Source organism: Nyctibius grandis, chromosome Z (assembly GCF_013368605.1).
Source record: "Nyctibius grandis isolate bNycGra1 chromosome Z, bNycGra1.pri, whole genome shotgun sequence".
Lineage (NCBI taxonomy): Eukaryota > Metazoa > Chordata > Aves > Nyctibiiformes > Nyctibiidae > Nyctibius > Nyctibius grandis.
In genome coordinates, this window is record NC_090695.1 from 9,426,317 (window position 1) to 9,447,682 (window position 21,366).

The following is a 21,366-nucleotide window of genomic DNA, read 5'->3' on the forward strand; positions in this document are numbered from 1 at the left end:
ACCTTCATCTCCACGTCCCCGCGCAGCTCCAGCTCGAAGCAGCCAAACTCATCCAGGACTTCCTTGGTGGTGGACGAGACGTGGATCTTCAGGGCTGGGTGGCACAGAGGGGGCAAAAGGGACATGGCTGGGTCCGGGAGCGGGGCACGACCCGTGTCACTGGACCCCAGCTGCCAGCCCCGTGGCTCACCCTGGCCGTTGGATTCCATGCGGGATGCGGTGTTCACCGTGTCCCCGAACAGGCAGTACCGCGGCATCTTCAGACCCACGACTCCAGCGCAGACAGGACCTGCGGGCAGAGAGATGCCCAGGGCTGCTGCAGGGCAGGTGGGCACACGAGCAGCCCCCAGCCACGGTGCCGGCCGGCGCCGGGGCTCACCGGTGTGTACGCCGATGCGCAGGCGGAGCTGGTCGTTGGGCCGGTGCCGGATCTTGAAGGTTTTGACGGCCTCGAGCAGGGCCAGGGCCATGCGAACGATCTCACGGGCATGCAGCTTCCCGTTGCGCACCGGCAGCCCCGACACCACCATGTAGGCATCCCCGATGGTCTCCACCTGCGGGGTCACGGGGAGTGGGTACATCCCGGCCTCCCCGCTGCCTGCCTTGCTTCGAGGGGCTGTGCTTGCTCATACCCCCCGCTCACCTTGTAGACGTCAAAGTTGTCGATGATGGCATCAAAGCATGTGTAGAGATCATTCAGCAGCGTCACGACCTGGATGGAGCAAGGGTGCCTGTGGGGCTGGGGGCACACGCCTGCTCCCAGCGCCAGGGATGGCACCGCCAGGGTATGAGCCCCCCTGCCAGCCCCACAGGGGAGCTGCTCCCCAAGCCCTGCTCTCACCTGCATGGGGGTGCTCTCCGCCGACAGGGCGGTGAAGCCCACGATGTCGCTGAAGTAGATGGTGACACTGTCGAAAGCCTCAGCTCTCACGGTCTCCCCACGCTTCAGCTGCTCCGCCACGGAGCTGGCGAGGACAGGGGGGATGGTGGTGGGCTCCCACCCCAAACCCCCTGTTCCCCCCTGCATCCCTTGCCCTACAGCACCATGGAGAACCAGCAAGGGACCCCATGCTTGCACGGCAGCGGGTGCACGCTGACCCCATGCCACGCCCCGGCCCCACACACTCCCGTCTCTCCCTCCTCTCACTGGGGCAGGATCTGGTAAAGGAGGTTCTCCGCCTTGCGCTTCTCCTCCAGGTAGGCTTGCGTCCGCTCCTCCACCAGCTTCTCCAGGTTGTTGGCGTACTGCTCCATGCGTGACAGCAGGTTGTCCAGGATGCTGGTGCTGCCCTCCCTGCCGGGGTGCAGGCAGCTGGCACCATGGGAAGAGGTGCCCCCCGACCACCACCCCCGTGGCTGTCCCCGCTCCCGCCCAGGGCCACCTTCCCCGCTCGCCAGCCACCCACTTGTTGAATCTGCGGATGAAGATCTTGATCTGGCTGAAGTCGGGGCGCTCGGCCGGCTCCTGCGCCCAGCAGCGCTCCATCAGCACCGCCAGCTCCTCGCTGTGCACCCCGATGTCGATGGAGGGGCGGAAGAAGGGCTTCTGGCTGTTACGCACCTTCTGCACGATCTCTGCCGGGGAGGTGCCCAACGGTGAGCGCCAGACCTCCCCGGTGGGGACGGGACCACCCCACACCTGCCCCCAGCCCTCACCTTTGGGGCTTAGGTCCATGCCCTCGATGTAGAAGGGGCCATTGCGCAGGGCAACCTCCTGCACGATGATGCCGAAGCTGTAGACATCAGCTTTTTGCATGCCTGGGGTGGGTAGGCGCCCCTTCTGCAGCAGCTCCGGAGCTGTCCACAGCTTCTCTGGTGGGACACGGGCACGGGGTGGTGAGGCAGGGCCACCCCGATCCCCTGGTGCCCCGGTCCCCGGTGGTGGGCACTCACTGGCATAGAGGGCGTGCGTGTCCTCGCTGTCGCAGGGTGAGCGGAAGCTGGCCAGCCCGTAGTCGGTGATCTTCAGCACAAAGCGGCTGTCCACCACGCAGTTGGATGACTTGAGGCTGCCGTGGTGGCCAATGATGCTGTTGTGCAGGAAGGCCATTCCCTGGGACAGACAGACATAGTGAAGCTGGCATCCCTCAGGCACCTCCCCCAGCCCCTCGTGCCCCTTGCTTGGGTACCTTGACGATGTCGTTGATGAGTGAGTAGCGAAACATCCAGTCCAGGTTGATGCTCTCATTCTCCAGGACGTCCTGGGCAGCACATTGAGTGGACCCCAGCAGGCACCCAAGGGATGGTGGCACCAGCACCAGCCTCACTGAGCACCCAGCTGCGGGGGGCTCCATGGCACCCATCCCCTCCACTGGCCTCTGACAGCTGCTTGGGCAGCTCTGCTGCGAGTTTTGTGGGACTTGGGTGGCTACCAGCATCTACAGCCCTGTCCTCAACACCCAACCCAGCTGGGTCACCTGGAGTGTCTAAGTGTCACCTCCCATGCCCCCAAGCCCCCCTACCTGTAGGCTGCCCCGCGGGCAGTACTCGGTGACGATGCAGATGTTGGGGGGGTCAATGCATGCGCCGATGAAGCGGGTCAGGTGGTTGAACTGGATGTCCCGCATCTGGAGGTGGAAGCAGAGCCCAGATGGTGCTGAGGTCAGGCAGGGGATGCACTGCTGCTCCCACCAGCCCCTTCCGCTGCCATGACTGGCCACTGCACCCCTAGGCATGATGCCCACCCAGCTCCAAACCCAAACCTACATGTTTCAGCTCGAAGAGCACCTGCCGCGTCAGCTCGATGCGCTTCTTGTTGATGTGCTTGATGGCCACCACATTGCCCTGGGGTGCCAGGGAGGGGGAAGAGGTCAGCGCCCGCTGGGCAGATTTGGGGAGGCAAGAAAAGTGCCAGAACCCCGTAGGGTGGGGGTGCAGCCAAGGGGGAGCACCCCAATAGGGCCGGGGGGTTTTGAAGGGAGGGCTCAGCTCCCCACCTGCCACACTGACCTTGAAGTGGCCGGTGTTGGCGAAGATCTGGTACTTGCCGTGGGTGGTCATCAGGGAGCCATAGCTGGAGCCACGCTGCAGGGAAGGAGGGGGTTAGGGATGGGGACCCCAGCGCGAGGGGTGACAGGCACCAATGGAGCGGGGCAAGGACACCCAGGGGTGTGCAGGGGATGGTGCAGGATGAGCTCTGAGGGTCAGGACAAGCTCTGTACGCTCTGTAGGGAGGGTGAAGCCTACAGGGTGAGGTACGGTGTGCTGCAGGGGATGCAGTGGGGTGTAGGGGATGGACAAGGTGCGGCTGTGTAGGGGATGGAAGGTCACGCAGGGGCTTAATGAGGTACGGTGCTCTGTAGGAAATTCAGGGCTGTGTAGGGGATGGATCAACTGTGGCTCTGCAGGGGACGGAAGGTCATGCAGGGGATGGATGAAGTGTGGCTCCAGAGGGGACAGAGAGCTAGGTAGGCAGGGAGGGCTCTGCAGGGGATGGATGCAACGGGGCTGTGGCTCTGCAAACGGATGCAATGGGGCTGTGGGTCTGTAGGGGATGGATGCAATGGGGCTGTGGGTCTGCAGGGGAAGGAGGGCGTGCTGGGGATCAACATGGGAGGAGTGTCGTGCAGGGAGGAAGGGCAGCGCAGGGACAGGGGCAGGAGGAGGGTAGTGCCCCGAGACTGGCAGCTCTCACCAGGGACAGGGTGAGCCGGCTGCCCGCTGCCTTGTGGTACCGCTCAGGGCTCCCGAATTGTAACTCGTCCCAGCGGATCCTCCACAGCATGCTGGCAAGCTCCTTCTCCAGCATCAGCTTCCTGGGGGGCACATCGGGGTCAGGCCCTCCACACCCCCCCTGCCCTGTCCACCCCTCTGCCAGGCTGAGGTGTGTCCAGTGCCCAGGCAGAGACTCCCCCAGCGCCGACTGACCTGAAAATGAGGAAGCTGGAGATGCCAAACATGACAAAGGTGAGGCCAGTGCCCAAAGCCACGATGGCCAGCATGGAGAGGGGGGCTGCAGGCAGGAGGGGGTGTCAGTGTGGCCTGGCTGGCCATGGGTACCAGGTTCCCACGCACCCACAGGGATGGGTGCTGGAGACCAAGGGACGTGGGGTCCTGGTACACCCACTTTTATCACAGGAGGGGTCATCCACATCGAAGACGCAGGGCGGGTTGTCCAAGGGGGGGGCCCCTTTCACCCAGGGGATGGGTCGTCCCAGCCAGTGGATCTGCTTCTCCACTCCTGAGTAGTGTCCCACCACCTACGGCAGAGAGAGCTGAGGCCCCCCCAGCCCCCAGCATCCCGTCCCCCAGCCCTGGCTGCTGGCAGGATCCCAGTGCCGGCCCCCACCTCGTACTGCCCACTCTTGAGGTCGCCCATGGCCCATAGGTTGAAGTCAGTGTCCCGGTCGTTGTTGCTGTCCATGCTCACCAGCCCCGTCACCCCTGCGGGAGAAGAGAGACCCAGGTGGGATGCGGACCGGGTCCCATCGCCCCCGCAGCACCCTTGTCCTGGCTGCCCCCACCCTTTCCTTACCCTGGAACTTGCGGTCCCGCATCTTCTCAATGATGTGGGTGGCGTTTTTCTTGGAGCCGCCCTCCCGCAGGGTCTCGTTCAGCACCATGGCGTAGAGCAGCATCCCATCATAGAAACACCCCGCCACTAGGTTCATCTGCCGGGGGGGGGACCTCAATGCACCTGTGACCACATGCACGGCGGCACCCCGGCCACAAGACCCCCGCAACGGGGCCACACACCCACCCATGGCCCCATAGTCCTACACCGGGGCCACACTTGCACCCATGGCCCCATAACCCCATACTGGGGCCATGTACCCACCCCATGGCTGTTGCCACCAGGGATGGCCCCTCTGGCATTGCCCATGGCCATGTCCCACCTTCAGCGCCCTAGTGAGGTGCCACAGCCCCATGGGAAGGGTCCCCACCGCCCCACCATGCAGGGTGACTCGCTCACCAGGGAGTAGTTGAGCTGCACCCCAAATTTCTGCTTGGCACGCAGGATGAGCTGGGTTTGGAAGTGGTGGTACTCGGGGTTTTGGGGCTCGTAGTAGGTGATCACCAGCACCATCTGCAACCGAGCACAGCACCCCGCATCATGCACCGGGGCCAGGCTGGGGAGGTCCCCGTCCCTGCTCCCAGGCGGGTGGGTGCAGCTCACCTGGAAAGCCTCGCGCAGCCCCGAGTCCTGGCCTGGGCTCTGCTGCCAGGGCTTGAAGGGGTCGCGGGCAGAGTCTCCCCGCAGGCTCTCCCCGAAAACGTCCAGGTAGAAAAAGACGTAGTCGCCGTTGGTGAGGTTCTCCCGTTGCGCCAGCTGCATGATCTGCCGCAGCATCTCCGGCGGCCCGCAGAGGTACACCACTGAGGCGAGACGCGGGGCGTCAGGGGGATGATGCCACCCCGCCCCGGGGCACCCCGCTCAGCCGTGGGGTGGGACGCTTTCCTTCGGGGCCATGGGGCAGAGCAACCCTGGGGGCACGCTCGGCGGCTGCAGGGAGGATGGAGCAGGCGGACGGGGCAGCTCGCTGCCTTCTCACGCCACGTGCCCCACGGCCCACTCAGCCCCACTGCCCTCGCTGGCCCTGACCCATTTTGCCCCATCGGCCACCTTGGGCTGAAGGGGGAAGGGAGAACAGGGGAACCCTCGCTCCAAAACACGAGGCAGACATGCCATGCACAAACCCCACACACCCTGCTCCAGCAAAAGCCACCCTGGGGATGCCGCCCCTGGCATCAGCTCCCCGCCAGCCCCAGACAGGGGACCGGGGCGGGACGGTGGAGGCGTCAGGGCCGTGCGCCGGCGGCCCCAGGGGAGCGGACAAGCCCATGTTTGGGTTCGCGGCCGGCCGGCCGTGCGGCAGGAATGCGCAGGTTCCCGGATTCCAGCACCTTCGGCGGCCGCCGGCGCTAATTGGAAACAGAGCATCTCGCTGGTGTGACCCGCACGGCAAGGGGGTACCCGGGCCCCGGCCGGCCACCCCGCGTGCCCAGACCTGCTGCTGGGGTCTCGGCCAGCCCCCACGGGATGCCCACCCGGCCGCTGCATGGGGGCGGCGTGGGGCTGGCACAGGGCACCATGGGCCGCAGGGACGGGCGCCCAAGAGTGTCCGAACCCCCCCGAGCAGGGGCCCTCCTCTCCCTTGCTGAGGATCCTGCCACCGCCTCCTCCCTCCCCCTGGAAAACCAGGGCCCCTGCTCCAGCCAGCCTGGCTGGGAACCCGGGATTGAGCAACAGAGGAGGCGGTGGCGGCGCAGGAATGTCATGCTCGGGCACTGGCCCCAGCGCGCAGCCCTTCTGCATGGGGCCCTGGACGGATCCAGAACGCAGGGAGGGCTGGGGACAGCAAGGAAGCCCCGCACCCCAGGACGGGGGTCCCTGCTCCCCACAATGGGGTCCCTGCTCTCCGCAATGGGGTCCCTGCTCCTCGTGATGGGGCCCCTGCTCCCTGGCATGGGGTCCCTGCTCCCCAGGATGGGGTCCCTGTTCCTCAGGATGGGGTCCCTGCTCCCCAGGATGGCGTCCCTGCTCATCACAATGGGGCCCCTGGTCCACAGGATGGGGTCCCTGCTTATCGCAATGGGGCCCCTGCTCCCCAGGATGGGGTCCCTGCTGCTCGCAATAGGGTCCCTGCTCCTCGTGATGAGGCCCCTGCTCCACAGGATGGGGTCCCTGCTCCACAGGATGGGGTACTTGCTGCCAGCAGGCACCCAGCCATGCAGCCAGCAGGGGTGGCAGGAGGGTCGCTTGCAGGGGCAGCAAGGGAGCCCATGGGTGGGAGAAGAAACCCAGCAGAGCCACCCTGGGCACACGAAACCCGCAGCAACATGGAGAGCTGCTCCTGGGCACGGGGGAGAGGGAAATCGCAGCAGCTTGGGCTGTGCACGAGCAAAACCCCATTTCAGGGTCAGAAATGGTTTCCCTCCGAGTGCTGCAATACCTCAAATAAACACTTTCTGCTTCCCCACTTTGCTAGTCCCATACCCAGAAACGTGCTGTCCCCACGTTTCTCGGCCAGGACGGGCAGCTCCGCACCTCTCCAGCACACAGAGGCAGAGGGTCTCCCCACGGGGATGCAGCACGGGACCCTCCCCGTGCCATCGCAGGCGCCAGGCAAAGGCAGCCCGCGGCGCGGCACGGGCTGGGGAGCCACAACAGCTGGTGGCAGATGGTGGGACGCCCCGGGCAGCCGGCCCCTGCGGCAGCGGCGGCTAAAGCCTGCCTGGTCAAAGGCCACCGAGCGAGGGATCGATGGCGCCTGGACGGCTCCCCGGGGACAGGCTCCAGGAGCCACACAGAAGGGAAGGGTCAAGGCTCGGGGTTCTCTATAACGCTGACAGCTGCCTCCAGCTGGCAGCCTGGCCAGCAGCACCCCTGCCTGCTCCCGCACCCCGCCGGAGGGTCAGAGAATGGCCAAAGGCAGCCTCAGCATCACCGAGGACAAGGGCAACAGCGTTGTGCACGTCAGGGGTGCGTGCAGCCCCCAGGCATTTATTTAGGGGGTGCCCACAGTGCAGGAGGCAGAGTGCACGGTCCCGGGGGACAGGCAGGACCCTGAGCGTGCAGGATGCTGCCTGAGCCCTGCATGACAGAAGATAACCCTAAAGTGAGGGCGAATCCCAGCTTCGTGCAGCAAATCTCTGCCAATCCTGGCTTTGAGCAGCCCCACCAGCACAGGGCACTGCAGCACAGAGACCCTCGCCCCAGCCAAGCGGCAGTCCCATACCCAGGGGGGACTGCAGGGGTGAGGACCAAATGCACCCCCCTCCCAGCAGCAGCACCCAGCCATCTCCCCAGGCAGGGCACCTGGGCTTTGCAGGCAGATGCTCTGGTAATTCCCTCAAACACGGCTCTAATTACATCAGCGTTTTTTGCAAATGGCAGGAGAGTCGTGGGGCCCTGCACGTCGCCCAGGCACCAGTGAGAGGGGCAATGGGAAGTGCGAGGCGGCCACGCACGGGTCAGGGCGATGCACACACACCCCCGCACCCGCTCTTTACAGCAGCGACCGTCGGGCATCGGCAGCTTCGGGGGCACACGGTGGGGCAGGGAAGCAGCTTTCCCCTGGAAAGGTTTACCAAACTCCTGCCCACCGCCTGGGAGAAGCAAAGTGACGCCAAAAGGGATGACATGTGGGGTCATCACAGGGCATGGACATGGACGTGGCTGCGGCCGAAGCTCCTGATTCCCTCCCCACGCCGTGCCACGCAGGGGTGGGCACTCCTGGGACAACCTTGCAGGGTCCCTCTTCCCTGCCCCACACCCTTAGGTTAGGAAAGCACCTAACATCAGCATCACAGCCCTGAGCACCCATCCCTGTGGGGCCAAGCATTCAGCCCCAGACCCTGCCCTCATCTCTGGGCTGTGGCCAGATCCCTCTGCATCCCGACTCAGAGGGCCCCCAGGTCTCTGCCCACGCCTGGCCTCCTCCCCCAGACGCCAGCAGCCATGACCTCCTGCCTACACCACAAGGGATCGATTCTCATCGGGGTGATTTACAGCACCAAGCCGGAAACGTTGACAGGAATCGCTGGTTTTAGCCTTTTTCCCTGCACGGTCCTTTTCCCCCATCCCATGCGAAGCTCCACACCCCATGGCTGGTGACGGCGCACGCAGGGAGCTTCCACCCCAGCGCCTTGGCCAAGCAAACAAGAGGGGCAGCCACAAGCTGCTCAGCTCCCGCAGCCCACCATAGGGTACCCAGCCCCACGGACCCAGCCCCACCGGCCTCAGTCCCAGGGGAACCCAGTCCAGCGCCCCAAAGCGCCCTAGCCACACGCCCCCAGCCTGGTCCCACGCAGCCTCGGTCACATCTCCCGCTGGCCCATCTGGCTCCACTCATCCCAGCTCAATGTCCTTCTTAATGACACAGCATCTCAGGATCCATTAAGAAGCATCACGGAGCGGCTGGCTCCGGGATCGATACACCCCGCTCATCAATAATGAAAGAGCATCAGCCTGCCCTTGCTCTCCAGCTGCCTCCGTCAGCCCCTCCATTTCCTCCCGCTCCCAATATAGCCGCTCTCCTGGGGCGCTCACAAGGCACAAAATTGATTTATCCCTCCATCAGCAGGGGTGGGGCCATCCCCAGCCCCGTCCCCAGGGCGCAGTGGGGACGGGCACAGCCCGGGGCACCCCTTGTGCCCAGGCTGGGGGGGGCTCTGCCCAAGCATGTCAGCACCAGCCTGCTCTGGGCACGTAACCACAGCCACTGCTGCCCTTCAGATGGCCACATCCACCCACCTTTGCCCCCAGCCTCCGAGGAGGTGGCTGGGTCCCGCTTGCCCCTGGGGACACCCTAATCCTGCTAACGCAAGAGGGTAGGGTGGCGCCAGCGCCCCTCATACCACGCGCCCCTCACACCACGCGTCCCACCAAGGTGAGGGTCTGCCCCAGCTCTTCCCTGTCACAGGGGTACAGGGAGGGGGACCCTGTGGCCCCCCACCCTGCCCTGGACCCCCTCACTAGCACTGGGGTGGCTCAGGGGTCCCGGGTCCTATCTTTTCAACTGTGCACCCACCTCCCCATGCAGGTCCCACTGCTCCTCCAGCCCCACCATGACCAAATGTGCCCGCCCCTCGCTGCACCCTACGTACAATCTGCTTTGTCCACCCCTCCCCGTGCCCCACATGGGTCCCACTGCACCCCTTGCCCCTCGTCATGCCCCACACGGGTCCTACTGCACCCCCTGCTGTGCCCTACAGGGTTCCCACTGTGGCCTTGGGCCCTTGCTGTGCCCCACATGTGTCCCACTGTGTCCTTGGCCCTCCTCACTGCACCCTACACAAGTCCCACGGTGTCCTCAGACCCTCACTGCGCTCCACAAAGGTGCCACTGTGTCTTTGGCCCCTTGCTGTGCCCTACAAGGGTTCCACTGTCTCCTCGGCCCCTTGCTGTGCCCCACACGGGTCCCAGTGTTCTCCTGGCCCCTTGCTGTATCCTACACGGGTCCCATTGCGTCCTCGTCCCCTTGCTGCGCCCCAGGTGGATCCCACTGCACCCCCAGCCCTTTGCTGTACCCTATGTGTGCCCCACTGCACCCTGGGCCCCTCACTGTGCCCTAGACGGGTCCCCACTGTACCCTCAACCCCTCGCTGTACCCTACGTGCGCTTCACAGCACCTCTGTCCCCTTGCTGTACCCTACATGTGCCCCACTGCATCCTCGGCCCCTCGCTGTACCCTTTGTGCGCTTCACAGCACCCCCGTCCCCTTGCTGCACCCCAAACGGGTCCCACCGCACCCCCATTCCCTTGCTGTACCCCATGAGTGCCCCATCGGACCCCCGTCCCCTCGCTTCACCCCACATGGATGCCACCACATCCTCAACCCCTCGCTGAGCCCCACGAAGGATTTTGCCTCCTCCTCTCCCCAAGCCCTGCGCGGTTCCCCCGCGGTTCCCCCCCTCCGCTTCGCCCCCCCCCCAATTCCCCGGGCACTCAGCCCTGTCCCGCGTGGGGTCCCCTCCCCCGTTTCCCCACACCGCGCCACCCCACGCACCGCGCCCGTTGGACTTGATGAAGTGGACGGCGGTGTCGGGGCCGCCCTCGTCGGGGGAGTAGATGTGGTGGCGCACGGTGAGGTTGCTGCCGTCCTGCAGCTCCTGGTAGACACCCTCGACGGTGAAGTAGTAGGGTCGGTCGTCGGTCTTGCGGTCCACGTAGAGCAGGACGGCGCGGGTGCTCCAGTTGAAGTGGGCGTGGAGGTGGGAGACGAAGGCACCCAGTTTAGGGGCCGAGGGCCCGGTACGCACCGTCGTGCTGTAGTGTTCCCGTTTTCGGCTAAACCCGGCCGCCACCGCCCCGCCGGTGATGAGCGGCAGCCGCCAGTGCGAAGCGAAGCGCCCCACGGAAGCGGCCGGGTAGACGCAGCCCGGCCCAAAGAGGACGTCGGGGTCGTGGTAGAGCTTCAGGTCCACGGCGTTGAGCGGTGCCACGTACTCGGAGCAGGCGCCCTCCAGCTCCGAGCTCATGAACTCGACGCGCACCGAGAAGGGCCGCGGCAGGAGCGGCGGCTCGCCCCGCTCCAGCGCTTCCAGCGCCAGGCTCAGCGCCGGCCCCACGCGCGGCCAAGCCCACGCGTAGCTCACGTTGCGCTCCGGCAGCACCACCGCCACCGTCAAGTTGGCGACCGTCCCGTCGGGGGTCGTCACCCGCCGCCCCCCGCCCGCCGCCACCGCCGCCGCCGCCGGTACCAGCAGCAGCAGCGGCAGCGGCGGCAGCAGCAGCGGCAGCCGCGGAGCCATGGGCCGCGCTGGCTCCTCCGCCCCGGCCGCCGCCCGCCGCTCCTGAGCCCCGCCGCCCCCCCGCCCCGGCCCCGCCGCCTGCGCCCTCCCCCGGGCGGCACCGCCCCGGGCCGGCCAGCGCCCTCTGCCGCCCTCACCGCCCGGCCGGACGGCACGGGGATGGGCGGCACCGCGGCGGGCCGTCCCCGGAGAGGGGGGCCGGGGAGGGGGCTAGTGGGATGAGGGGAGATTGGGTCTGGAGGGGGACCGGTGCGGGGGGTGCTCGCCGTCTGGGTGTCCCTGGTGGAGGGGTTGGGGAGGGGCTCTAGGGTCGCCAGTGGCGGGGGAGGGTGTTAGGGAGGGGGCTCTCCAGGTCTGGCAGCCCCCAGTTGGCAGGGATTGAGCAGGGGTGCCTGGGATCTGGGGGGTCCCAGTGAGAGGGGCTGGGGAGGGGGCGTCTGCATTCTGGGGGTTCGCAGAGGGAAGGGTTGGGGAGGGGACATCTGGGTTCTGGGGGGTCCCAGTGGGAGTGGAGTGAGGAGGGGGTACCTCGGTTCTGGGGGGAGTCCAGTGAGGAGGGGTTGGGAGGGTGCATCCAGGTTCTGGGGTGCGCCGCTGGCTGAGGATTGAGGAGGGGGCGCCCCATCCTGAGGGTCTCCACCAGAGGCTGGGGAAAGGTCTGGGCAATGGGGTGCAGGGGGGTGTGTGTGATGGGGCCTTGGCAAAGGGGTGCCCTGGGGAGGGGTGTGCCCATTGTGAGGGGGTGTGAGGAGGTACACGGCAGTGGGGTGGAGCCAGCTGATAGGGGAGGAGACATCCAGTGTCCCGGGTGTGGGTACCCCCACTGGGGGCAGAGGGGAGGTTGGGGAGCTCCCTGGGGATTTGGGGTTCAGGGAGGCGTCTGGCAAGTTGGGCCCTGAGAAGTAGGATGCCCTATGAATAGTTCACCCCAGCAGTGGAGGGTGCAAGTGGGGAGCCATGCCACAGAGCTCTGGTGTCCCTGCTGCCTGTCCCTGCTTGCCACACGGCCTGGCCTGGGCGGGCAAGCAGGGGGGTGCTGAGGGCAGGGGATGCCGAGGGGAGGGGGAGCTGGAGGCTGCAGGCCTGTCACCACTGCAGGTTTTAAGGATCCAACGCCAGTGCTGTGGGGCACAGGCCTGTGAGGTGGTGGGGTAGGGAGGTGGGGGGCTGCGAGGGGCGCAGAAGGGCCGGGACCCAGCCTGTGGAGCACAGGGGAGCACTCTGGGGGCAAGGGCTGGCTATGGGGCAGGGAGCCCTGCGCAACCCCCCCTGGGGTACCCCTGTCAGAGCGGGGCTGCCGGCCCTCCCCAGGGATTTGGGGAAGGACCCGAGGGGATGCCAGCCCCGGCTGCCGCGGGGGAGGGGGCTGCTCCAGCCTGGGGGGACACAGAGGCGCCCTGTGCCTGCAGAGGGGGCCCCGGTGGGGCAGGGGGGCTCTGCGGGGGCAGCGTGCCTGCCATGCATTCCTTGCATTCCCAGCCTGCTGCCTGCTCCCGTCAGGCCGGGCAGGGGAGTGTGGGGGGGTGTGGGTGTGTGTTGCCAGCCCCTGCCCCACGGCTCAACGCTATGGGGGGTGGCATGCATGTGTGGGGCACAGGGGGGAGCGCAGGGGGAGCCCAGCAGTGGCACAGAGACCCTGCGAGCCTTGCTGGTACTGCCAGCCCTGTGAGGTCCTGCGGGGATCGGATGCTTGAGGGATGGTGGGCTGAGCGGCGGGCAGGGGATCCCTGTCCCCTCCTGGCATTTGGGGCAGGCCACCAGAGATGCTTGTGTGGAGCTGCAGGCACGGCACACCCGGGTGCTGTGGCACGGGTCCCCTCTCGCTGTCCCTGCCCGTGCCACTGCAGCTGTCTCCACCACGAGTGACACGTCCTTCCCATTGTCGTGGGGTCACGGAGCTCAGCTCACCCAGGCTGGCACAACCTGAGCTGGGGGGATTGGGTTGCCGGCTATAAATACCCGGGTCCGGTCACGGCACGGAGCCGACAGCAGGGCCTGAGCTGAAGGACGGCGTTGCCGCAGGATGGTGAAATCCAACCAGCAGCGAATGCAGGCGAGAAAGGAGAAGCTGGGAAGGTCTGCAAGAGCTTCCCCATGGGGCGTGAGGCTGGCCATGGTGATGGCTCCACCACAGCCTCCCCAAAATCACCCCTGCTGCTGGGGGTTCACGGGGCACCGATGGTACCCGGTCCTGTGCCCCCACACCGGGCAGTCCAGCCCTGGGGCTTGTGTCCTGAGCCACGGTGGCCTTGGGCTGGGCTCACTCGGTGGCACGAGCCAGGGTGCACTGTGGGGCAAAGGGGCTGGCAGCACCCCGGGTGGGAAAAGCCACCTCCGACCTGTGCCCTCTCCCTGCCTGCAGCAGGCAGGGAGCTGGCAGCGAGGCGCTTGTCTGGAGGTGGGGATGTTCCCGCAGGACCTGCCGTGGGCAGGATACGGCCAGCGCAGGCGACCGCCCCGGCGAATTGAGACAACGACAACAAAGAGACGTGGGGGAAAAAGGGGAGGGGGGTGGAAGGAGCGTGGGAGCACCCTGGGGGGAGTCGCTGCGGGTGGGACGGGGTGCATGGGGTGCCGGGGCGGGGGGGGAGCCGTGGGTGCCGGGGCACCCCGTGTTTGCGTGCGCATGCCAGCAGAGGGGGCCCGGCCACTGCCGCCTGCGCACCGCGCACCGTGCAACCGGGGACACCGGCCGCGACCTACCGGCTGTGCCTGCTACCCTACAACGGGGGACACCGGCCGCGACCTACCGGCTGTGCCCGCTGCCCTACAACGGGGGACACCGGCTACAACCTACCGGCTGTGCCTGCTGCCCTACAGCCAGGGACACCTGCTATGACCTAAAAGCTGTGCGCCCCTACAACCAGGGACACTGGCTGCAACCCACCAGCTGTGTCCGCTGCTGCTCAGACACACAGGCAGCTGTAGGGCACACGGTGCAGCTGTCCTGGCTCTGCGTCCCTTGTGGGACCAGGGCATCCCCCACAAGTGCACATGGGGGAGAGGAGCCGACGTGGGGATGGGGTCTTGTGTGGCTTGGTATGCTTCCTTTCCCCCAGCCTGCTCCTTGGGGCACGTGGGGCTGGGGCTCACCATGCTTCAGGGTTTCTGTAAGTCCATCTCGCCTTCCCTGTCCCCTGGTCTCACACAGAGTTTTAGTCTTTCTGCACTTGGCATCCCAGCTCTCCGAGCTGACAAGCTTTCTTTCCATGGGGCTGTGCCCAGCACCTTGGTCCGGTCCTGGTGGTCTGTGGTGGTCCATGGAAGTCCATGGTGGTTTGTAGTGGTCCATGGTAGTCTATGGTCATCCATGGTGGTCCATGACAGTTCATGGCAGTCCATGGTGGTCTGTGCTGGTCCATGTCAGTCCACAGAGGTCTATGATGGTCTATGGTGAACTGTGGTGGTCCATGGTGGTCTGTGGTGGTCCATGGCAGTCCATGGTGGCCCATGGTAGTCCATGGCAGTCCTTGCACTGTACCAGAGCATGGTGGGCACCAAGGGCACAGCTGTGCCCACCTGCCCCGGGCAGCTCATGCCCATGAGGTTCCCAGCTTGCCTTCCAGGCTCTTATCAGGCGAAACCAAGCCCCAGGTCCCTAAAGCTGATGATTGTTTAATTGCTAAAAAATGTTTTTCCACCTCCTGGAGCGCAGCAATGCCAGCTAGCAGGCTGCAGGGCCCTGCCAAGTGCCTTCACCTCTGCACCGAGAGCGGGGCCAGGAACCTGTCAGCCTCGGGAGGTGGCTGTAAAGAGCACGGCAGGCACCACAAGTGGGTGCCTGCAGCACGGTCGGCTCCACCGGGGCTGGGTGGAGGAGCCATGTGGGCACCGCTGTACTGGGGCACATACAACACTGGGGCACCCCTGGTGCTGCAGGGGCCCAGTACCTCCAAAAGCCACCCCATCCCAAGAGGGAGAGGAACATCTCCAGGTTGGGAAGGCTTTAGCTAGGTGAGCACGAGACACACGGGGAAGGGCGCAGGCACATGGGGTGACCTGTGCACATGTGGACTTCCTGCGCTCCTGCTGTCTGGGAAACCTGAAGGGCTCCTTGTCAGGGCTTGGGCTTTCTGGGCCAACAGCAGAAAAAATGGAGCAGAGGCAAACGTTTTAAAGCAAAAAATGTGGGTAACTCAGCAGCTGTTTTGTCCTCCCCAGCTCAGGGCAGGGGCTGTCCCAGAGTGTCCATGGGTTCAGTCCTCAGCACCCGCTCCCCTCTGTGCCCCAGACTCATGGTAGGGCCCTGCAAATGTCCTTGCAGGGCACCAGGACAGGACATGTCGCCCATGTCACCCCTCAGGCGGACACTGCCCGTGCTGAGCTGGGGGCACCAGCTGCGTTTCTTTCCCTTCCATCTGCTCCAGGACCCCCAGCCCAGGTATGAGGGGTCCTAGCCCCATGCCCAGGTGGTCTCTTCCACCATGAAGCCACCAGCCATCCGTGCCTTTTCCTGTAGGGTGTCCCTAAAGCAGGGCAGCACCCCAGAGTGCTCCCATGTAGTGGAGTGGGAGTCAGTCTCTTCTCCCGGGCAACTAGTGATAGGACAAGAGGACATAGCCTCAAGCTTCGCCAGGGGAGGTTCAGGTTGGACATTAGGAAGCATTTCTTCTCAGAAGGGGTCATTAGACATTGGAATGGGCTGCCCAGGGAGGTGGTGGAGTCACCATCTCTGGAGGTGTTTAAGAAAAGACTGGACATGGCACTTAGTGCCATGGTCTAGTTGACATGGTGGTGTCAGGGCAATGGTTGGACTCGATGATCCCAGAGGGCTCTTCCAACCTGGTTGATTCTGTGATTCTGTGCCAGCCAACAGCCCATGGTGCACCAGCGCGATGCAGGGTGCAGGGGGGATCTGTCTTTCTGATACCAGGGAGAGGCTGGAGAAGATCTGCAGGATCCATCCAGGACCCAGAAAGCCCCAGTGTCTCCTGGGGCTCTCCCTGTCCCTACAACCCACTGACGCATAGTGCCCAGGACAGGTCTGGGAGTCCCCAAGGTCTCCTCAGCATGTCCTAGGGCAGTTATACACTGGGGACAGTGCTGGTGGCAGGGCACTGCTGTGGCAAAGTCCTCTCCATTGGGGAGCTGCCCTGGATGGCTTCTCCATCACGGGGTGCCCAGACCCCAGATCTCCCCGGCAGGTCCCCGGGCCCAACAGGCATGTGGCACTTCTTTGGCCAGTGTGGCTCCTGCGTGGCCCAGGAATGATCTCCCAGGGTTATTTCTGACTCAGAGGACAGGAAACGTTTTGGGGTTTAAGCTGAGCTGAATAATGTGCTCATTTCCTTGTGCCGACTACAAAGCACCTGCTCCGGGGGATTTATGGAGTGCCGGCCGCTCGCACTCGCTGCGCGCCTGCCCACCCGGATGTTTTTATTTTCCTGGGATGGCCAGCGAGTGCCAAGGCCTGTTTTCCCAAACACCCTGCACGCTCCCGGTGTGTTTGCTCAAGGGGAGAGCCGTGGGCTGCAGCACACCTAGAGTGCTGGGGTACCTGGGGTGCTGGGGTGCCAGGGTGGGTGCCAGCACCCTGCCAGGGCTGAGGGCAGAGGGGGTGCATGGCTAACCCACCGGTGCCAAAACCTGCCCTGGCGCAGAGCAGCCACACCTGGGATAAACGGCCCAGGAGAGTGCCAAAGGATGATGGAGAGGGATGGAGCACGGTGGTGAGCAAGGGAGGATGAGACCATGCAAGAGAGGGCAAGGGAGCCTGAGGGAGCCTGAGGGAGCCACTGTGTGGGGCTGCCCAGACTGCCAGCTGCGGGGAGGAGGCACCCAGCCTGGGGTGGGCAGAGCCCATCGCACATCTGGGGACACACAGACCCCATCCCAAGGGAGACCCCATCCCATGGCTGCGGACCCACAGGCACCATCCCATTACAGTCCCCATCCCATGGCTGTGGACCCACAGACACCATCTCACAGCAGACCCCATCCTACAGCTTGGGACCCATGGGCACCATCCCATGACAGACCCTGTCCCATGGCTGGGGACCCACAGACACCATCCCATTACAGTCCCCATCCCATGGCTGTGGACCCACAGACACCATCTCACAGCAGACCCCATCCTACAGCTTGGGACCCATGGGCACCATCCCATTACAGTCCCCACCCCCTGGCTGGAGATCCACAGACAACATCCGACCTGGGCTTGTAGAGCCCCTGCAGAACACTGTGCGCACCTCATGTGGTGGAAACGGCTCTGCCCTGTGACGAGCGTTGGGATGTGAGTGCTGAGACCAGGCACACATGGGACACCACGGCGTGCCATCACACCTCCCAGTCCACACTCCTCCAGCGGCACCAAGAACCATCCAGCGAGCAGCCAGCCTGCAGAGTAAGGTGACATCAAGGTATTCATCATGTCCCCTCTGCTTTGTCCCTTTTCTGGAGCAACGGCTTCATTGCTTTAGTCCTGGTGGGGTCAGCTCTGATCCCACCTGTAGTTCCATCCTCCAGGAGCTATCCCACCTGCCTTACCAGCTCTGGAAGGAAGGATGGAGTGAGCTGGCTGCCATTCCCTGGGTAGCACTTTGTCCCCTCCTGTCCCCCTTCCTGTCTCCTGGTTGCCCAGCTCTTTCTGACCACCCTGCTCAACTCTTCCTGGGGTCTGGATGCTCCAGTGAGCATTGAGTGTTCAGGTGAGTGGACATGGCTCAGAGCTGGCATCTGCCTTCACGCTGCCTGTGCCCTGCCTGCACCCTGCCCCAGTGCCCTGGGGGCTCTGGGGCTGAAGCATCTTCAATGCACTGGGCGAGGAGACATGACCATGTCCCACAGCCGCCCCAGGGTCCGAGGCAGCACCGGGGAAGCTCGGCCCAGTGATAAGTTGGGGTTGGATTTTTTTTTTCTGTTTAGAGAGAAAATAAAACGCTTGTGGGGAGCAGCAGCCAAGCTCCCCAGTGCCTAAAACAGCAATCGCAGCACTTCCTCGGATTTATGGTGTTTGCTTTCACAATGCCAGCCGGGATCCTGTTTGCTTCCTGCTCTGCAGCTGCAGTCCCAGCTGAAGGCTCAGGAGGTTCAGGTTTTATAACACTCCTGGATCCTGCCGATGGCAACTTGTCCAGCATTGTTTATTACCCCCGCACCTCCTGCAGGGCTGGGGTGGGCTGTTGTCACCCCATCCCAGCACCCACCAGTTTGGGTGCTCACCCCGTCCATCCACAGGGTCCCGTTCTCCAGCACCAGGGGTGTGGAGAGAGCACCCAGCCTTTGCTGGGAGAAGAGTCCGGCGATGCTGTGCCCTTGGTGGGATGCAGCACCCAGCTTTTCCAGGGCACAGCTACCTTCCTGGGGCCAGGCCAGGCAGGAGCAGCTGGGTCCTGCTGGGGGGATGCTGCGACATGGATGTGACCTTCTCCTGCAGGGTCTCTGGATGCTCAAGGCTGGTGACTGCTCCTCATCGGCACACTTGGACATACAGTCAGTCCCTGCTGTTGGCCTCTGCCTGATAAACTAAGAGACTGAACTTACAGTGAGGCACTTCTTCCAGCCCCTGCACCCCTTCTGTGGCTCCTCCCCAGGTCTCAGTTGTCCCCCCAGGATGTCAGCACCAAGCCAGCTGCTCCTTTTCACCCCCTGGGGCAAAACCTCCTCTGGGATGCACGGGCTAGCGCAGCTGGAGAGGATGTCAGCTCCTCCAGCCACAGCATCCCTTGGGTACCCGAGCTGAAGCTCTCCAGCATCGAGACCATCTTCAGCTGCTGCTTTCCAAGCTACAAGCCTCCTCCTGTACGAGCCAGACCAAAATGCTTCGGACCCTCCATGGGCGTGTGTGGTGGGGCCAGGCTGGTGCCTGGGGATGCAAAAGGTGAGGAAGGAGAGCAGCGAGGAGGGGGAAGAGCTGGACCGACAGCCTGCAGGGGACCACCAGCCCCATCCCCTGACCCACAGCCGTGGTGTGGAGGCTGCTTCACCACCTGGGTCCCTTTGCAACGCGACAAGGGGTGTCCTGACCCCTTTTCCTCCTCCTCTGCATTTAACCCAGCAAACTGCTTTGATGAAATACCCAAAGGCTGCGAATGGGCTCCTAACCTCAAACCTCTCTCTGGGAAAGTGGAGCAGCCGAGCTACAGAGACCCCGGGAATGCCTCCCCGTGCCCCCGTCGGGGCAGGGGCAGTGCCCATCCATGTGGCCGAGAGATGCTCTCACCCCAGATTTTTGGCACCCTTCTGGAAGTCAAATCACCCAGGGCTCCGAACGACACCCACCGCTGTTGTTTAACGTTTGCTGTACTCGGTGATGAAACGATGATGGATTATTTCACCGCGGTTGCTAGCATGCCAGACTCCTTTTTCCAAACACACAATAGGAATATTCATTTACTGCTCTGACGACGAACGCTTTTATCCTCCTTATATAGTAACAACCCTGCACCAAAGGGCGAGTTGCATTTGTCGCCGATACACTTCACCACCCCGGCTCAGGGCCCCGCAGCTGGCAGGTCATTCACGGGTGCCCTGAGCTCTTCTGATTTATTATCAGCCTTTTCTAACCGATCCCACCCTCGCTGCCATCCGGCCACCCCGCCTCGGGGGGCACAGCCTTGTTCGGGGCACTACGGGAGGGCTGGGGTAACTCCCCGAGGGGGAGAGGGGATGCGAAGCCGGGGCTGCTCCCTCGGAGACGAGAGCACGGGATGCAGGATGGGGATGCAGTGGGACGGCGAGGGGGCCCGCAGCAGCGGCACCTTCAAATCCGAAGGTGGTGAATCCAAAGCGGATAAAAGGAAGCGTGTTTTTTTTGGTTTTTTTTTTTTCACTCTGTGCTTAATTAGGCTGCCACAGGAAAATGCTCAGGCCAAAATCTAGCAGGATTCAGGAGGGACTGGGCATTTATGGGGATAACAGAAATATCCAGCTATAATAGAGGATGCCAACACAAATTCTGGAAGGGATATTATGCCTCACGCGTCAGAGTGTAAACCTATCCCACACTCAGCAAGCAGGGAGCTCAGCGCAGGGGCAGATGATCCACACGTGCTGTGGCCACCGCTGCCGCCCTGTTGCTGGCCTGGCCCCGCGCTGGCCGAGCTACTGGCTGGACCGTCCCCAGAGCCCTGCTTCCTGCTGCCGGCAGCGCCTCTGAAGGGGGCTGCAAATTCCTCTTGGCAACTCAGCCCTTCGCTTGTAGCTCCCCGGGGCCGCATGGCTCCCAGGGCTCTGACCTCCTCCACCTCGCCCATCCCCTTGCTTTGCCTGCTGATAACAGCCCTATCACTTCAACCCCGAGACAGTCCCTCTGGGTAAGGGTCTGTGCAGACCACAGGCATGTCCCTGGGTGGTGTGGCATCTTTCTGTGGCTTCTTGCTTCCAGCCAAGCCCCTCGTTTCCCTCTCAGGTCCCTTGTTGCCCAATGCACCTTCACTTCCTCATTTCATCCCTCCTGTTCCCTGTTTCTACTGGGAGTCTCCAGCCTCTGAAAGGGGCTGATCAGCTCCGGCATCTCGGGGGTGCTGACGTACGCAGGCACGGCCTTGTTTTCATGGGCATTGCTCAGATGAGCCCTGGGTCATACACAGCACAGAGCCTTCCTCACCCACCCTGCATCAGTGGCAATTGCCGTACTGCTTGTTCTTGGCCAAAAAAACCCGCTGTCACACCCAGCCCATGTGTGGCCAACAAGGCTGGCATGGCTGCAGCCTGGGCTGGGGTGAAATTGCCATGCTGTGGTACCCAGGAGCTGACTATAAGCATCGGAGAATGGATTGAGAGCAGCCCGGAGGAGAAGGACTTGGGGGTGATGGTTGGTGAGAAGCTCAACATGAGCCAGCAATGTGTGCTTGCAGCCCAGAAAGCCAACCGCATCCTGGGCGGCATCAAAAGCAGCGTGGCCAGCAGGTCAAGAGAGGGGATTCTACACCTCTACTCTGCTCTCATCAGACCCCACCTGGAGTACTGCGTCCAGCTCTGGGGCCCCCAGCATAAGAAGGACATGGAGCTGTTGGAGCGAGTCCAGAGGAGGGTCACAAAGGTGATCAGAGGGCTGGAGCACCTGTGCTATGAAGACAGGCTGAGAGAGCTGGGTTGTTCAGCCTGGAGAAGAGAAGGCTCCAGGCAGACCTTCTAGCAGCCTTCCAGTACCTGAAGGGGCTACAGGAAAGCTGGAGAGGGACTTTTTACAAGGGCATGGAGTGACAGGACTAGGGGGAATGGTTTTAA

The 21,366-nt window shown here is 63.9% G+C and overlaps 1 protein-coding gene across 1 annotated transcript in view; it reads right to left on the reverse strand.

Moving 5' to 3' along the window:
• The window catches only part of NPR2 (natriuretic peptide receptor 2), a 12,153-nt gene extending 957 nt beyond the window's left edge, over positions 1-11,196 (reverse strand). Inside the window, exons 1-21 of the mRNA XM_068422115.1 lie at positions 10,452-11,196; positions 5,117-5,316; positions 4,913-5,026; positions 4,475-4,610; positions 4,289-4,383; positions 4,067-4,199; positions 3,868-3,952; positions 3,635-3,755; positions 2,950-3,024; positions 2,707-2,784; positions 2,463-2,567; positions 2,130-2,201; positions 1,894-2,053; positions 1,657-1,812; positions 1,407-1,575; positions 1,148-1,294; positions 842-965; positions 644-712; positions 380-554; positions 191-289; positions 3-94 (exon numbers count right to left, since the gene is read on the reverse strand). Of these exons, the coding sequence (XP_068278216.1) occupies positions 3-94; positions 191-289; positions 380-554; positions 644-712; positions 842-965; positions 1,148-1,294; positions 1,407-1,575; positions 1,657-1,812; positions 1,894-2,053; positions 2,130-2,201; positions 2,463-2,567; positions 2,707-2,784; positions 2,950-3,024; positions 3,635-3,755; positions 3,868-3,952; positions 4,067-4,199; positions 4,289-4,383; positions 4,475-4,610; positions 4,913-5,026; positions 5,117-5,316; positions 10,452-11,196 (3,150 nt within the window). The remainder of the gene's footprint in view (positions 1-2; positions 95-190; positions 290-379; positions 555-643; positions 713-841; positions 966-1,147; positions 1,295-1,406; positions 1,576-1,656; positions 1,813-1,893; positions 2,054-2,129; positions 2,202-2,462; positions 2,568-2,706; positions 2,785-2,949; positions 3,025-3,634; positions 3,756-3,867; positions 3,953-4,066; positions 4,200-4,288; positions 4,384-4,474; positions 4,611-4,912; positions 5,027-5,116; positions 5,317-10,451) is intronic.
• Between the last annotated feature and the right edge of the window lie 10,170 nt (positions 11,197-21,366).